Source organism: Panthera uncia (assembly GCF_023721935.1).
Source record: "Panthera uncia isolate 11264 chromosome C1 unlocalized genomic scaffold, Puncia_PCG_1.0 HiC_scaffold_3, whole genome shotgun sequence".
NCBI lineage: Eukaryota > Metazoa > Chordata > Mammalia > Carnivora > Felidae > Panthera > Panthera uncia.
Window position 1 is genome coordinate 53,566,647 of NW_026057584.1, and position 19,000 is coordinate 53,585,646.

Here is a 19,000-nt window from a genome sequence, read left to right on the forward strand (position 1 = left end):
GAACCAAGTAGGAATCTTGGAAAAATATATTTTTCACAGATTTAGCTGTCAGTTTAGATGTTCTTACCTTCCTTTTTATGTTCTGATGCTTGAAAAAAGATTGGGAAAAACTTAAATTATATGAACAACACTTTATTTTCATGGAATTCTAGTATCAGAGGGCTTTAACATATTTTCAAGACATTCTAGGTTAATTCTTCTAACACGCTCACATATAAAATAGGCTACGAGTGTCATTGTTGCCCCCTTTTTGCAAAATGGAAGATTGAAGAATATAATCCAGGCTTCACATTTCTTCCAGTAGATAGCTCTGCCACTGAAAAGGGAAAAAAGCTAAATATTAGACAAGCAAGAGCTGGTCTCCACCCTGACATATTTTGAATTTAAATGTGTATCTTTCTAACAAGTTATTCATGTGGGACATATTTAAGTACCCAAAAAATCCTTGTGGCTCCTAAAGTCAGATTTAAAAAACTCTCATTTGATGTGTATTCTATTTATTTTATTTTTTAAGATTTTATTTTTAATCTCTACACTCAACATGGGGCTTGAATCCACAACCCCAAGATCAAGAGTCACATGCTCCACCAACTGAGCCAGCCAGGCACCCCTGCAAGTGTATTCTACTTAGAAGATAGACTTGTCTTGTCAGTCTCATACTTTTTTCTTACTGTGAATAGTTTCTACAGCCAAGTAATGATGTGAGTGTTGTAGTAGGACACATATCTGATCTCTTTCACAGGTTTATGGTTTACAATAATTAGAGGTGTACATTAAGTCTCCATTAATTATAAATATGTGTCTGGGTCTAATTTATCTTTTTTTTTTATGTAGACATCAAACATTCATAGTATGTAAATTGATTCATTTTCATAATAATATAATCAAACCCAAAAAAACCTTCGTTTCCCAAAAATGAGCTGAAGCTATTAGAGGCTAAAATGATTAGTAACACCACTATTACATAGTGTATACTTAATTGTCAATTTTGAAGTACTTACCTTCTAAAGAGGTGTTGGCATTCATTTAGTCAGTCACTCATTCATGTGTTATATCTCACCTCCTCCCCAAAGCCACCTGGAATGTTCTCTCTGATCTCAAAGAAGTAATTCTGTTTGCCTTGTTCCAAAGTAAATCTGTAGCTATTCTACCTGGTCTTGATGCTGCTTCATGCTACATGGGGAAGCAGGAGGCAGAGTGAAGGACAGTGAGCTACTTCTTTGCACAGGGAAAGAGCATTGGACTGGGAGCCAGAACACTCATTCATATCTGGACTCATTCTCTTTGATCTGGAGAAAGTCACTTAGCTCCACTTTTCCTCATTTTAAAACCAGAGGTGATAATACCTTCCTAATCTATATCATATCATGAAAATTTAAGTTTAGTATGTTTATGGAGAACTGAGGATATGACTGCATATTTAGAAAATTTCTGAAATTTAGTGTGACTCTGTGAAAAAATCATAACTATACAACCTATCACTATATTATTTTTTAAGATTTTATTTTAAAGTAATCTCTACACCCAATGTGGGGCTCAAACTCACAACCCTGAGATCAAGAGTCACATGCTGTAGGGACTAAGCCAGGCGGGCACCCCATTGTATCATCATATTATTTTTAACAATCTAAAATTCCATGAATATCAAATGAGATCATGTTTATGAAAGGACTCTTAAAATGGCAAAGCTCTATTCTTATAAATAATATTAATATTAATATTTCTATCCCTTTGATCTCATCTTCCTAGCCAATTACCTTAAACAAACCAAGTTATATTCATCACTGGGGCTGGCTTTGTGCATTAGAGCAATCCTATTTAAGGTAGATGCTAAGGATATATACATGGCTAAGACCTGGTTCTTGAGTTTAAAACATTTACACTCAGCTTAAAAGAGTTGTGCTTGGTACTAAGCAAGTACTCAATTTACATTAGCTGAATGAGATAGTACTAGGGCATACTTAAAGATCAGAATCACCTGACTGCCTAAAAACAATGAAGAGAGGCTATAGCCGAATTTGGAGCAGGGCTAGGGAGAAGGTGTGGAGTGGAGGTGGGGAATAACCATACTGGTTTGGTTGCATTCCAGTTTGCCTGTTTACTTTCAATGATATTTAGACTTTAAAGGCTATGGATAAAGGTATTTTGAACCTGAGAGCTGTGCACTTAGGACACATTGTCATTGACTCCTAAGATGTAATAATGTTTTCTATTACATTTTTAAAATACGCTTGACTTCCAAACATAGAACCTTTATTCTCACATTATTCATTAAACGACTAGTAGTTAATGTAACAGTTTAAAAAAGATTTTAAACCCAGTCATAGAAGCCAACATATTAAATTATCCTTCATCTATTGATAATGGAAATTTATTCTAAAAATTATTTGGACTTCTGACAATTAGAGATCTCCATTGACTCTGTGTCCCCCCTTTTTCCTGAATTTCAATTGCCAATCTATGAGAAGAACCCATTTAACCTGTGTTCTGAGCAGTGGCATCTAACTGTAAGTTTGATGCTTATTCAGAAAAGATTTTGTATTCTATCCCAAAATATTATATAGACATTAAGAGTATGCACATATGTATGAAAAATATTTTTTTCTCAGAATACAACTATCAGCCCAAATAAAAAGTTAAAAATTTTATAAGCCACGATAACCATAGCTAATAGCTAATAGGAACAGCAGAGAAATAAATCAATCTTCACACTTGTATGAGGAGAAAAAAGGCTCGAAACAGATATATTTTCAATCCGTTCCTTCATAAAATAACGTTCTAGGAAAACAGCCTATAGCCCATAGCTCATCCCTCCTTGTGCAATCAGACACTCCATTGTCTTCAGAGGGAGACCTGCTGCCTCACAGGCCTGGCCCCTCTTATGGGTGAATAGCTTCTGAAGAAGCATTGTGACATCTGGATGTGGAGTTCTTTGAGGCTGCAGTTCTGGGGAGAACCATCATTTTGTTACAGAGCAAGAGTTCTATCTGAATTTCCTGGGAATCGGTCATCACAGGAAATTATCAGCAATTCATGGACTTTCCTTTTTGCGTTTGCTTCGGCCTCGAGGGTAATCACAAAAGATTATAGTCTCCATTTCAGCTTTCATATCACTGAAATATTCTTCTCTGCCGAGAGCATGATTGATTTCCAGAGGCCAGCTTTTAACCCCGAGCTTCAGGAGGCCGGTTGCACTGCAGTGGTTTGATAACTGCCAACAATTGTTCTTGTGATACTGTTCTGTTGTGAAGCAGAAATTTGATGATTCCTGGATAATTATACAAACCCTTTTAAATCAAGTGATATATCCACTTCTTGTGTTGTTAGGTATAGGTATTTGTTCCATTTGAGTAAAGATGTTAAAGGCTGGTGGAGACAAAAGGGTGAATAAAAATTTCAGGCGAGTGTTATGAAGGCTTTGATGTGCCAAGCATCCTGATTGGCTGATTTTCAGAATGGAAAACAAAATAATTTAAAAATAGTTCTGAGAATCTTCATAAGGAGTAGATTATAAACCAATGGTTTATAAGCCAATGGTTTTGGCTCCATAATGTGAAAACTTTTCATGAATGTTACTGAGGGATTCTGTATTTCACGACAACTTGTTATGTGGTGCATGTAGGTTTTTATCCATGGCTTGACTAGGAAATGTTGATGAAATATCCACGGCCAAAATATAAGCAAACTAGACACATTTACGTGGTGATTTCATTTTCTGTATTCATTTTTCTCTTATATATGTTGCTTTATTCAGAATATATAGAGGCAGAAAAGGCTTTATGTATATTTGAAACAAATCTGGTGGATAAGATAGCTTTGCCTAGAAGTGACTACATTTCCTTCCAAATTCAGAAGAAAAGGAAGACAGTTCAGTTCAGACTACTTTTAGTTTGAACTGTAGCTCCTTGCAATCACCTAAAAATGATTATAAATCAAATGGATAAATGTCAAATGTCAAGCTGTACCATTAACAGAGCATTATTCAATGAAGCAATTATCATCGCAGAGAACAGAGTAGGGCACAATATGGAAGCTCTTTATTTTACTTTACAAGTGTGGTATATTTTGTATAGTATAAATGCAGGGTTGGACCCCAAACCTTTTTTTGCTGAGAAGAGTTAATATGTATACACATCCATACAAAAAGGCAATAGCAAGATGAATATATGACATAAAATATTTTTGATGTCACCTGTCCAGAAAACCACTCCGGGACCACTTTCCTAATAAAAGCCCTAAAATGTTAAGTGTTATAAGATAAGCTTGCAAGGAAGAGGACCAGTAGAATCCACATCGATGTAATCATGGAAATCTTGGATGGGAATCAGGAAACAAGAACAGATAAAATATAGGATGCTCAGTTGAAGTAAAATTTCAGCTAAACAACAAATTATTTTTAGTATAAGAATATCCTATGCAATGTTTGGCACATACATATATTCTTATTAAAAATTATTTGTTGGGTTTTTTTAATGTTTTATTTATCTTTGAAAGGCAGGGAAGGGCAGGCAGAGAGCTGGACAGAGGATCTGACACAGGCTCTGTGCTGACAGCAGTGAGCTTGATGTGGGACTTGATCTCACAAATCGTGAGATGATGAGCTGAGCCAAAGTTGGACTCAACAGACTGAGCCACGCAGGCACCCCCAAAAAACAATTTGTTGTTTATCTGAAACTCAACTTTGAGCACCTTATAATTTTATTTGCAAATCTGGCAATTGTAGCAAGAGATCTGGGTTCTGGTCTTGGCTGAAGAGGTTCAAGCAACTCACTAAAATTCTCCAAATCTTTTCTTATTTTCACATGAGAAAGCTGGACTAAAGTCAGGCTGGTGGGTGTGGGGCCTGGCCTACCGGTTTTACCCAGCACGGTTTTCAGTGTTTATTGTATTGAATTTCCAGTTAGGATTCTGCTTTGGGAGGGGGGGTGTTCTGGGACTCAAACTAAAACAAATTAAAAAACAATTTGAAAATGTAGATGATCTCTGACATTTTACCACTGTGTAAGGAGAGTATGGCAGGGAGAGTAAGAGCCCGAAATGCCAAGGATTGGAACATTGCAGCTTGTTACCTTGCATGGAGCCTTGTCAGTCTTCAACTGTCAGGTTTCTTCCTGGCACAAGGGTTAGAAACGTGTTGTCCTGCATTTGGGGAAAAAACATTCCATTTTCCACTTTGCTTTGCAGAATGAAGAATACATCCCAACACGCCTGGGTTTCTGATTTTGCACTTCTTCCTGCCAAGTGGGGTTTTCTTTTCATCTTCTACCTTTTTAATTTGTGTCACGGACCTGTTTTGCCTCAGCATTGGGATATATCTGATTAGTTACTGAACAGCTTTTCAAACTTAGCTTTGACAGAATGGTTTTGAGAGGATGTCAGTTAATGTATTTGGCTGCTTAGGAAGCATATTGATTTTTAAATCAAAAAAGCTCATCACTTCCCTAGTCTCTTAGAAAGCCTTTGTAACATTTTTTTAGCCTGTTTACCAGAACACGGGCAAACATATTCTTACTTACTTATACATGGAGACCTTCACTGCTAACTTTTAAAGCTACATTTGTAAGTATCAGCAAGTAGTCTTTAGTTACTTGTATGGCATTTTTTTTCTCCTAAAGTATGAAGAATTTTGTTTTTTGAAAAGATATTTCTCAGATTTACTTTTGGCACTCAATTTTATGTTATAGCAGTTTAATCTGGAAGACAAAGTTTTGGAGGATATTTTCAAGTCACTATTTTAAAAACAAATGGAAAGGTCAAAAACAAAGTGCCTATCTTCTATCTCAGATATATTAGCCTATCCTTCCAAACTTCAGGATGGGATGTCTTTTTCCAATGTACTGTAGAATAATCGCTTCTCACGATCTGTTCTCAAATGAATCTCTATCTTTTTGAGTATTTTGCACATCTGTTGAAAACCTATTCTTCAGTCCATAATCCCAAAATATTCTATTTCTTTTTTTTTTTATTTTTAAAATGTTTTAATTTATTTTTGACGGAGAGAGAAAGAGACAGAGACAGAGCATGAGTGGGGGAGGGGCAGAGAGAGACACAGAATCTGAAGCAGGCTCCAAGCACAGAGCCCAAAGCGGGGCTCGAACTCACAAACCACAAGATCATGACCTGAGCTGAAGTCAAAAGCTTAACTGACCGAGCTACCCAGGTGCCCCTCTATTTCCTTTTTTATTTTGCCCTGAGAAGAGACAACACTAAATGACACAGGAAACAACTGATCGATTTAGTTTAGATTCTCTTGGTGAATCCAGTTCCTGTTCCCATCACTCTGAATCATGTACTATAACTTTGTTAGTGTTGAGGGAGGGGGGGACAGGCAGGTAACATAGTTTATTATCAACTTTGCATATCTTAGGCTTTTTTTTTAATTAATTTGTTTTGAGAGAGAGAGAGGAGGTTAGGGAGGGGCAGAGTGAGAGGGAGAGAGAGAATCCCAAGCAGGCTCAACACTCTCAGTGCAGATCCCAGTGTGGGGCTTGAACCCACAAAACGTGAGATCATGACCTGAGCCAAAATCAAGAGTTAGATGCTTGGGCGCCTGGGAGGCTCAGTTGGTTGAGCATCCGACTTCAGCTTGGGTCTTGATTTCACAGTTCATGAGTTTGAGCCCCACATTGCACTCACTGCTGTCAGCAAAGGAACCCCCTTTAGATCCTCTGTTTCCCTCTCTCACTGCCCCTCCCCAACTTAAGCTCACTGTCTCTCAAAAATAAATAAACTTAAAAAAAAAGAGCTGGATGCTTTAACGAATGAGCCACCCAAGCGCCCCAAGCTGTTTTTGAAATATGAATATTTATTGAGTTGCTATTGAGAAATATAGATACTTTGAAGGTAGTAACTTTTTCACAGAAAAAAATATTAATAGCATTTATCATTTTCTTCTTTGCTATTAAAATTCATAGTAGAGCTAAATTCTTATTAATTTCCTAAAAGATTCCAGGTAGTTTTCATTTTTCTTAAAAATTTTCTAAATTTTCTTACATTCTGTCATAAGGGCATCTAACAATTTCGTAAGAATTTTTTTGTTATTTTATCTTTGACATTACTGATCTTTCATATCTGTATGCACCTACTGGCCAAAAAATATTTTAGTTACAGGAACATCAACTCTTAAAGATAATACAAAAAACTTTCAAGAACTTTCTTTACATCCTGATGGAAAAACACCTCTGCTAATGGTTTCACATCAAAACATTTGCTTATTTAAGAATGGAAACAAACAAAGAAAAGCGCTGGGTTTTCTTAGGAGATGTAATTCAGCTCATTACCTTAATGCTTTTTCCCTGCATTGAAAAGGAGCAGTTACTATTGGAGTTGAGGGTGGTCTGGGCATTACATTAACCAATTAGACATTTCCAAATGCATTGTTTAACCTGAATATGGGTAATGTGCAATAGAATGTTTTAGTTTACTTATCTATTGTTTGAATAGGAACATCAACACCCAAAACGTTGCATATGTGTGTCCATGCAATGAGGTCTGAGCGAACCTTCAGTTAAGTCTCATACCCATTGCAGACATAAATTGAAAGTCTTATTTGTTAAACTGAACTTTTTGAAATGCTCTTTGATGTGGCTTCTTAAATTACTCAGCGGCATAACTACAGCTTTGCTGCATCACCCTTAATCCCTGGCAGCATGGAAAATCACCAGGCATGTGGAGCCGCCAGGAAAATGGAACATTTTACATTTGTACTGACCACATTGGTTTCATACAAGGATGTACTGTCAAAATTAGACGTGCGGCTTCCGTAGGGCACCCAGGTCTAAGCTTGCAGCATCTCCCACTAACAAAATAACTACTGTCTAAAAAAGAACTTAAAATGTATTCCTTCTACTCAGAATAATTTTAAAATTATCTGTCAAAGGTATTAAACTGGTTTTCCACTAAAGAGAGGGAAGTGGTGAAATCACCCATTCATTTGCTTTTAGTCTTTTTGTTTTTACCATTTAGTAACTCCTTAAAGTTCTAAGAGTGTTAAAATGAAAAATATTTTTTATTATTTTAGAGAGGGAGCACATGTGCACAAATGGGAGAAAGAGGCAGAGGGAGAGAGAGAGGGAGAGAGAGAGAGAGAGAGAGAGAGAGAGAGAGAGAGAAAATGAATCTTAAGCAGGCTCTACTCTCAGCATGGAGCTGAACTCAGGGCTCAACCCCATGACCCTGGTATCATGACCTGAACCAAAATCAAGAATTAGTTGCACAACCGACCAAGCCACCCTGGCTCCTCAAAAAAAACATTTTCTTGTAATATGTTCATAACTGTTAGATCGTGGACCAAATATGTACTTACCTAAAAAACACAAGAAGTAGCATACTCATTTTGCTATTCGCTAAGTACCAGGCCAACTGCACTGCACAGAAACCCACTAGGAAGGTTTGCAGGTGAGAGGCCTCTAGCACTTAGCGCTCATCTTTAGAGAGCTTCCAAAATGCAGATCACTGTAGTTGCCCTTTCCCTTGGGAAATGATGATGAGCGTAGTGGCTCTGACAACCAGCTGTTATCTTGGTACTTGGTAGTTAAAGGACATCCTCTGCAGAAATCTCACAGACCACTTTGAAAGCTGAAGAACATGCCCCTTACTTTTACCAGGTGTATGATTCTGAATTCTGTATCAACTTCCCTAAATCATGGAGTAATGTCATTATTTTTACATATTTGGTATGGATTTATATGTAAAAGTATCAACCATAGTTGTATCAAGACAACCAAAATGTTTTTAGGAATTATCTGTGGTATAATATTGTGGGTTTTTTTTTTCCCATTCTCCTATCTGATTTTTTTTAAGGTACTTGAAACACTCTGATAATACCTTATTTATCACTTTAGATATATGGGTCTGTTCACCTACAACATTGTATTTTTGAAGCCTTGCCTTCATTGTTTGTCCAATTCCTAAAACAGTGCATGATAGCCAAGTAATCAACCTTTGTTAAATCAATGAATTTTCAAGAAAAGATAGTGTTTGTGCAAATTGCAAACCATGCATTTATAAAAGTATGATGTGTTAGAAAAGGAGCAAAAAGTCCCAAGGACTGTCTAGGTTGATATGAAACACTTAACCTCTAAAAATGTTGCCCCTTTTACTATCAGAGTGATCTTGAATTTTATTTAGGAAGAAATCTTGAAATTTATTAAGGCAGAAACACAAATCTCTTAGCATTCTACATTTGTTTTTATTCATCCAAAAATAAAACTAAGTTGGAATTTCTCCAAAACGCTCCTGGAAAATGCAGTTTAATTTTTCTTTCCAAATAGATCTTCAAAATAGATCACAGGGTACTTTTGCTTACTCAGTCATCCTTACTGTCACTGAAATATACAATCTTGCTTGATGAATCCCAGAGCTTTTCAAAGAGGGTCTGACAATATGGAATTTCAATGAAAGATGTCAACCTTTCTAAATTAATTTAAACAAAAAAGGGGAGGTGGATGAAATTCTAATCTGTGCTCTACTCTGATTGGTTGCTTCAAATCTCTGGGCCGACTCCACTCATATTTTCTATACAGAATAATACTGGCCACCATTAGGGAGACCCTAGAAAGGGATCCTGGGATTCCATTTCATTTCTGCGCAATCACGTACCTCAAAATACTTAGCAGTCTGCAATATTTGATAAAGAAGTAGTAATAGCCATAGTAGAAATAGCTTTATTGAGACTAAGACTAAGATATAATGTGGCCTATAATTTTCTTAGGTGTGTGTTGTGTTACTTTAGACTTTATACCAGTTCTGAATGACTGCTTAACTTTCCAGTAGAGGAATGGTATCCCATTGTAGTGGGGACATAATGGATTTGGTTTGCAAGGCACAGCCAATATGTGGTTTCAGCAAAAAGCTGGGGATATGTGGGGGAAGCACCTTTCCAGACATACCACTCCTGGTTGAATCAACAGTCTGTGAAGAGAGTGGCACGCCATTTGTCTTCCTTTCAGTGACAATGACGGAATCCACGTGGACCCCTCTAGGGTGCTCTGGGTAGGAGAAGCAGTGTCAGTACGGCAAGTCTCTGCACTTACACATTCCAGATGCAAAAATGCAGGTCTCATGGTAGCGTGCAATTCCAGTGTGATGTTCCATGTGGTTTACTTTTATTGAGCTTTCTGATTTGAAATCCCAAACAGTACAAAGCTGCGGTGGTTGCGTGAATGTTGCCAATGATATGCACTTGTTTCTATTTCTTGATCTTTGAGAGAAGAAATGTGTCTTTGTGATGGTTGTGTCCGTTTTGTTTCTATTTAAGTTTTCAAGGATTTGAAAAAAGTAAAACAATAATAGTAAGGCATGTGGTCAGAGTATCCAAATATAAAAGGCAAAACCTTTTTTGAAGGAACTGCAGAGGAGTATTACTCTTCAGTGATGTAGCCATCACTTTTAAATGTGTCACTTCATTATATTTGACATTTTAATGAGCCCCTATTGTCACATTCTTTTCCATAAATCTGAATTTTAAAAAGGAAGGGATGAAAAACTGTCATTCTTTCTGTACTATTGTAATTTGATAATATTGCCCTTAAAAAAGTGATGCTTTGCCAAACTTCCAGAAAGTCCTACATCACAGGGTTTAGTAGTTGAGGTCCTCTGGGCAGTAAATCAAGGGCAGGTGTAAATGATGACCATCCCCTGCTGTGTGTAATCTCTGAGTGTTCCCTCTAGGTATTTTTTTCTGGGTGCAAGTCCAATGGTTACAATGGGGAAGGAGGACAGGACACCCCCAATTTTTACATATGGCTCTCCTGAAGTTACAGAAGAAGAAATGGGCTTATTCTAAGAGTGACAAAAATGGATCAGAAACAGGAAAACCCAGACTTCCCTCTTCAGGAAACTTACTTAAGCATCAAGAAGGCCTTCTGTGTAGCTGGAGTAGACAACCGCCTTCCAGACTGCAGAAGCGCTAAAAACACTCACTCTTCCTTCAAATCTCACACCCATCAGCAGCACCACCCACGCTGCCTGTCATCCCTGCTCCGTGTTCCATTAGCGGGGAGCAGCGTGGGAGAGACTCCTGCCTGAGTTTGAATCCTGGCTTCAGACCTTTGGACTCAGGGGTGACAAGCTATTAAATCTCTCAAAGCCTCAGATTCCTCATTTGTAAAGGAGAATGATAATCGTATCTGCCTTGTGCGATGGTGGAGACTGCACAAAATAATCCCTTTGGGTAATTCCTGGTGCGTGGTAAGAGCTCTATAAATCTAAGCTGCTCTTATTATGATGTTTATTGTTGTTATTCCACAGCTAAAAAAGGAAATGAAAGGAAAACACCCCTAGGAGGGTAACGCATTGACACCACTGTTAAAGGGAGGATCCTGGATGCTTAAAATGTGAGAAAATCAGAAAAGGGAGAAAAGAAACCCAAAGTAGGGGTGGAGCAAAGAAAATAGACTTTTATGTACCTTCTCATGCCTCACTATTTTGCTTAACAGTCGCTTCTTTTTCCAGGCCCAGTTTATACTGTTGGGTTTTTGTTTTTGTTTTTTTCATGTTTTAATTTTTATGATTATAAATATGTCCTTATGTTGGACTCATCCTACCCTATCTAGTCTGGAACAATATCTGACATATTAGGCCTGCAGAAATGTTTGTTGGATGACTGATTTTTATTTTTATTTATTTTTTTATGTTTATTTTTATCTATTTCGAGAGAGAGATAAGGAACAATCAGGGGAGGGGCAGCGAGAGAGGGAGACAGAACCCCAAGCAGGCTCTGTGCTGTCAACATAGAACCCAGTGCTGGGCTCAAACTCACAAGCCATGAGATCATGACCTGAGCCAAACCAAGAGTCGGTTGCTTAAGTGACGGAGCCACCTAGGTGCCCCTGGATGACTGATTTTTTTTTATTTTAAAAGTCAGGGATGCCTGACTGACTCAGTCAGTGGAGCATCTGATTCTTGATCTCAGGGTCATCAGGTTGAGCCCCACGTTGGGTAGTTGGGTGTGGAGATTACTTTAAAAAATAAAGTCTTTAAAATAAATAAAATAAATACATTTTAAAAGTAAAAAAAACAGTTTATACTTCCATTTAATAGAAAAAAACTAGTATTGCCTGTTCTATTGTACAATAAGTGCTTACCAAATGCCTTTCAGAACATTGGTTAAAATAGATGGCTAAGTTTCAGATGAAATTTTTCCATCTTTGAAAATAGTACAGATACCTGGCCACTTAATCACATTGAAGAAAACCTTGTAAAAAAATAAATAAAAAGAAAAAAGAAAAAAAAGAAAGCCTTGTACAATCCTTGAGCAGTCTGTTTTGCTTTTTAATTGGGTGGTGCTCAGTTTATTCTAACACCCAGACCCACTTGATGGCTAGTGCAATCATTTTAAGACTCCTCCAAGAATATAAATCAAATTTCAGGCCTTGTGAAAATTGTTGAGATAGTAGGGAAGTTTGTATTTCTCTGTTCTTTGCCAAAAGTTCCTGCTAGCAAAATTACCTACGATCTAAATATCCTTGAGAACGAAGCCATTTGGTGATGTAGCCCCTCCATTCAATTCTCTCTCCACCCATAGTGTTCCTCCTGCCTTTAGTGAGGTGCTGCTGTGTTTCTTTTCCCTGAGGCTAAGTTTTATTTGCAGCTGCATATTTTTATGTCATAGCCTACACTGTGAAGACGTATATTACTTTGTGCTATGCGCAATGAAAATAGTACTTTTTAAAAATTAATAGAGATTTATGGTTCCATAATCCTGGTAAATACATCAAAGATACCTGTTTGCTCTTATTCTGATTGAAAATATAAAAGATGGTGTGATAAGGCCAGCTTCATTAATTCATTTATAAGTACTGTAATATAATAGTTCATTTGTCCACACATAGCCTCCAATTATCTCCTCAATTCCTGGTAATAGCCACAACCCCATCTTTCATTTTTATTACCTACCAGTTAATTGCACTAATAGGTTTAGCTTTTCATTTCTACATGATTTTCATTAGGAAAAGTGGCAGGTGTTAACTCTTGCTGCTTTTTAGTTAGTAAGCATTTCAGGCTTTTTAATCAGAGATGAGCAAAGAAAATAAATTTTTAAAATTTCATGAAAATGTGCTTGCTAGCCTCAAAATTCCAGATGACTACTTCTAACTTTTACTTTTTTAGAAAAGAAGAGGCTTATTTGGGACCAATAAATTCTGCCAGGTAAGGAACATTGGAAGCTAGAGCTGTGTGGAATTTTTTTCCTTAAAAAAAAACAAAACCTTCTTTAGCATAGTGTACAAAGAATCACAATTTTCTCAATCCATATACAGCTTTCTTGTGCAATATAAATGAACATGAGCTAACTTAATATGAATATTTAACAAACTATTTGTTCATTTTAAAGTAATATAAATATTTTAATAGAGATGTTTGAAAACACTTGTTTATTTTGAATAATCAAATGTCTATGAGAAAGCCAATTGATGTTTGAAAGAAAATTCATACTCTCATTTAATTGTAATATCTCCAATAATTTTCCTGAGTATTTTACATATGAGATCATTATGATACGTATATATACTTTTGACTATACTAAACTGACCACTTGTATCTATCACATTTTAGGATTTATGAGAATGTTTTATTCACCCTGATGTTTTATTCATCCTGAAAACTGGGAATTGAATAAAAGAATTACCACTAATTTAGTTATCCATATCTCATTATAGTTACAGAGAACTGACATGCATTCGTGGAAGAAAAAAAATATAAGTTAGTATAAATTAACATCGTAGTTATTATTTTCATCTAACTTGTAGAGTGTTACAGAAATGCCAAGAAAAGAATTCAGGATTTTATCACTTAATACTTTTAAGAACAGAGAGGGAAAGATCGGAAAACCTTCTCTCTGTTATCCCATGTCTGAATCCCACTGAAATGACTCCGGTACTTGTAGCTCTTGTGTCTGGTGGCAGATACTCAAAATCAGCAAGATAGTATCTGTTTCAAGGTATCAGCTGAGTTGGCAAGTGAACAATCTTTTTTAGACAATTTAAAGTTTTTTTTCAACTGAATTGTGCTCCCCAAAATGACATTTGAATAAGAAATGTAGAGGGGTGCCTGGGTAGCTCAGTCAGTTAAGTGGTCAACCCTTGACTTCGGTTCAGGTCATGATCTCACAGTTCAAGAGATGGAGCCCCACGTTGAGCTCAGCACGGGACCTGCTTGGGATTCTCTCTCCCTCTCTCCCTGCCCCTCCCCTGCTCACACACTCTCTCTCATAATGAATAAAAATTTAAAAAAAAACAACAAACAAACATAGAATTCTGTGATAAACAGCAGAGGAAGACAAAAGAGATTTAGATGGGGGAGGAGGGAAGGGGAGAAAGAGGGAGGAAGGAGAAAGGGGACAAGGGGAGAAGGGGGGAGGGGGAAAAGGGAGTGAAGGGAAGGGGGGAAAGGGTGGGGAGTGAATCTTTTCCCAAAATCTCTGTAAAAAAATATAGAGAATCAAATGGAAAATAGAGAAAATCTGTTCCAAGTGAGAAACATAGGGGATAAAATTTTTACATGATTAGTGGTAAGTTGTGCAAAGGATAAAAGGCAGCAAGAGTTAAGGATAGGTGGCAAGTAATGGGATAAAAGGGCTGTGTGTTCATTTAGTTGATTTTATGAAGATGAGTAGGATTATGTGTATAAAGTAGAGAAGTCAATTCTGGTAAGCATTTCTTGAAGGAACCTCCTTAGTTTATTCTTCAGAGAACAGATGGCTGGGAACCTGCCTGCCTTTGTATCTGGGGTGCTCATCCACAATTCACCTTTTAGGATAGATTGCTCCCAGCCTTGGGAACACTAGGGGATATTTTCAAGCTGATGTGTTGCCAATGTGAGATTTAGGTAGAATAAAGTTGTACTAGGAGCTATTTGAAAAGTTATATTGCCAGCTAACAATTTCAAAATTTTAAAAGGAATGTTTGTATTCAAGGGTCATGTTGGAGGTATCTTGGTTTACTAAAAACTTGGGGCTAGGTTATTGTAGATATGTCTTTTGTCTTTGTTTCTATATGGTGGTATGGGAGCCACAGGAATATATGCATTTATTTTAGATAATGAAGTTTTCATTTTTAATGTTAGTTTTCTTTTTTTAATGTAAGAAAGAATACATTAAAGCTATGATTTCATGAATATTATGGCTATGTTGTCAAAAAGTCAATTTTATTTTGATTTAAAGAAAAAATAAATAATAATAGCATAATATATGAATATGACAAGAATAATGAAAGCAGCATACAGAAAACTGGTGTTTGGGAAAAATTCATATAGTTTTATCCCATGTAGTTCACACAGAGCCAGTATTTTTCAGACCCTAAGAAGAGATAACATCAATAAATTGCTCTTATTTTTAAACTTTGCAAAACAATGTACTATTTTTCATCCTGCCATTATAGTTAGGCTATTTTATTTTTAAGCCTGTTCAAACTGATTTGCCATCTCTAGTAACAATCAGAAAATACACTTTCAGGGCGCCTGGGTGGCTCAGTCGGTTGAGCATCCAACTTCAACTCAGGTCATGATCTCATGGTTCATGGGTTCGAGCCCTGTGTTGGGCTCTGTGCTGTCAGTGCAGAGCCCACTTTGGATTCTCTGCCCCCCTGCCCCTCCCCCATTCATGCTCTCTCTCTTTCTCAAAAATGAATAAACATTTATTTTTTAGAAAGTATAGTTTCATGTTTTACGAGGGGATGAATGAGGCTTAAGTGTATGCATTTGTGAATAACCTAAAAAATGAACTACAGTTCTATTTTCTGAACTTTTGAGATTTTCTTTACCTGTGGAAGGTTTTTTTTTTTCTCATTAAGTACACTTAATACATCAGTTATGACCTTGAACGAAAGAAATCTCCAGATTTTCCAGTAATGATATTTTACATTTAGTAGTTAATTGTAATACTCTTAACAATTTTTCTTTTTTATGTTTTAAATTATCACACATAAAATTGACTTTTTAGGGGTGCATGTAGTTCTATAAATTTTAACACATGTAAATTCGTGTAACCACGACTACAGTCAGGATATAGAATAGTTCTGTCACTCCAGAACATTCCCCTCTTCAAATTTTTGTTCTGTATAGTGGGAATACATTGTCCTGTCATGCCCTTTAAACTCTTAGCAAAAAATAGGCTACTTTACTATTCAGTAATTCTGTAATCCACCCTCTTTTCTAATGTACTTAAGTTCTTCTAATTGCTAATTTTGTACTTTGTTGATTTATATTCCTGATCAGGGATGGTATTCATTTCTCTTCTCTACCAAATATCATCAACTAATCCAATCCTAAACTCAAACCTCAGGAGATTTCCTACCTGATGGTGTCAGTGGATCTGTCCTTATTCACATTACATCGGTTTATAAGTAATGCTTTGTTCATCATCCGCATTGTTTTTTGAACTGCCAGTTGTCTGATGTTAATGCTGGAGATTATCTGGAGTACACAAGAGAATCACCGCTCTGTCTCTCTTTTTATAGGCTCTACAAATAGTGTTCTTACCTTTTCCCGGTATTTTCATGGCTTTATGCCATACTTTGTCTATTGTTGAGTACTTTCATCACCATGAGTTTCTTTGAATATGTATGGAACATGCAAACCAAAGGAAGGAAAGTCACAGGTTATAAGTCAAAACTTTACTTGATCAGTAATTAAACAAAGGTTGCATGTTAACCAATCTGCTTTGGGTATTTGAGTGTACAATTGTGACATGCATTTCAAGTAGGATGATGTCAATCTATAGCACATAAAACATATTATTTTAACATAAAGATCAGAATTTTCTATGTTGTAATATGACCCTGTCATTTACAAAATTTTGCCATAAATCAAAAATTTAGAAATTTAAATATATGCATAGTAATCATCATTGAGGTAATTTCAGACCATCTTATGTATCATCACCTCATATAGGGAAAACATTAACAAGTAAATTTGGACCCTGACCTTTTGATCTTAAATTTTCTTATTTTATGATTCTTTTAAGATTTTTCAAGGTTCCTTATATAGGTATAAGATTTCTTGAGATGTTGTAATTCTCCTGTGACTTGGTTGGGGGCGGGGGAGAGAGGGTCATTATTTCAAACCAGTTTTTTGTTCTCGTTTTTAATTACTGGAAACAAGTACATTACTATTGAATGAGATTCTGTATTATCCCTGTTTGGGAACTACAAGTTAAAACCCTAAGAAATAATATAAATACTTCTACTTGCTCACACTATTGTCTGTCCTTTGAAGTTGTAAATTGACTATTTTATCATTTGCTCTTCAGATGGATCCTGTGCAAAAAGCAGTCATTAACCATACTTTTGGAGTGTCCATTCCCCCAAAGAAGAAACAAGTTATTTCTTGTAATGTCTGTCAGCTTCGCTTTAACTCAGATGTGAGTATCACCTTTTCATTGCTCTCTGTAGTCTGTCAAGCTGAAAGTCTGATTGTTCTGGATATGTATATCTCTTCATATTTACATGCCCTCGAGCAGCCACTCCCACTGGTGGCCCACTTTCTTTAGCGTGCCACATTTTCCAATTCAGATTCAACATAGAAACCAGAGCAATAGAGTGGTTAATATCAAAAATCAAGAATTTCTCTAATCTCACTCAAATTATGTTTACTTTGCAAAAATACTTAAATAGCAGAAAATATTTTTTAAGGTTTAAAATACAATGAATGCTGAAGAAAACCATTGTTATTTCTCTTTATAACAAGTGTCACATTTTATGTGTATGCCAAATCATATTAAATACCTGAGAGAAGAACTTATTATACAATTTATATTTTCCCACAACATGGAAGTGTAGGGAAATCTTTGTAAATTATTTTATCTGGCCAGCATAACCATCCTGCTAAAAAAAGAAAAACAAAAGAAAAAGAAAAGGATATAAATCACTTATTAAAATAGATTTTAAAATGTAAAAATAAGATAACATGAAATTAAAATAAATAATATTAGAATGTCTATAATACCCAATTACCAAGTAAAGCCAATGACCAAGACAAATCTGAATCTACAGCTGTATATTATATGTGTTATTTCCTGAGTTACTCCATCCCAGAAGCCATTTTTCAAAGAACATGTTACAGGATTCATGTTTCTTGCAAATACTAAAATAATAAATACTCTTATTTACATATACCATTAAATGATATTTTGATAATTCTATATAGGAAACATAATAAAACTTATAGTCATTGGAAAAGAGTGCATTTGTCATGCTTAATATGATTTGTAAAGGTATATTTAATGTGATTTCCATTAAAGGTCAAATAAATTTTTATGGCACTTGATAAAATCCTCCTCAACTGCCTATTCAAGAATTAAAGTGTTCCTAAAAAATTGAGAATTATATAGTATCAATTCATTTGAAGTCTTAATATTATCATCTGTCCCCAGATTCATCTATAGACCCTGCACAATCCCAATTAAAATCCCAGAAAGCATTTTTGTAGAAAATGCCAAGCTATTTCTTAATTGACATAGAAAAGAAAAGCCCTATAAGAGCTAAAGCTTAAAAAAAAAAAAAAGAACAACAAATTTTGAGGACTTCCACTTCTTGATTTCAATAGCCACCTTAAAACCTACAGTAATCAAGACTGTAATATTGGTGAAAGAATAGTAGACACATTGATCAATGGAACAAAACAGAGTCCAGAAATAGACCCATGGCTATATGATCAGTTTGTATTCAACAAAGTTGCAGTGACAATTCAATGGAGAAAGTCTAATCTTTGCAATAGATAGTGCAATTGGATATCCACATGTAAATTGTAAAAAAGAACCTTGACAGCTGTCTCATACAAAATTCAAAAATTAACTCAAATGGATAAGTATAAACTTAAAAGTATAAAACTTCTAGAAGAAAACACAGGAGAAAATCTATGCGACCTTGAATTAGGCAAAGATTTCTTAGGAAACAAAAAGTATGAACTATAAAAATATTGGTATATTAGGCATCATCAAAATTAAAAACTTCTACTCTTCAATGACACTCTTTTACTTTAAGAAAATGAAAAGAAGAGCTACAGA

The 19,000-nt window shown here is 35.8% G+C and overlaps 1 protein-coding gene and 1 long non-coding RNA gene across 8 annotated transcripts in view; one reads left to right on the forward strand and one right to left on the reverse strand.

The window, feature by feature from the left end:
• The window catches only part of ZNF385B (zinc finger protein 385B), a 317,841-nt gene that overhangs the window by 239,700 nt on the left and 59,141 nt on the right, over positions 1-19,000 (forward strand). For 5 of the 6 annotated variants that reach the window (XM_049615419.1, XM_049615421.1, XM_049615423.1 and 2 more), the window contains 2 exons: positions 13,111-13,149; positions 17,246-17,356. In XM_049615419.1, the coding sequence (XP_049471376.1) occupies positions 13,111-13,149; positions 17,246-17,356 (150 nt within the window). The remainder of the gene's footprint in view (positions 1-13,110; positions 13,150-17,245; positions 17,357-19,000) is intronic. The other variant, XM_049615420.1, reaches the window with a different exon arrangement.
• Positions 162-16,645, reverse strand: LOC125911521 (uncharacterized). Of its 2 annotated transcripts, none has more exons than XR_007454354.1 (4): positions 16,477-16,645; positions 16,292-16,410; positions 5,070-5,139; positions 162-316 (listed from the first exon to the last, which is right to left on the reverse strand). It is a non-coding gene; the product is annotated as an uncharacterized LOC125911521 (long non-coding RNA). The 2 variants fall into 2 exon arrangements; XR_007454353.1 differs by lacking the exon at positions 162-316 and adding an exon at positions 2,879-3,366.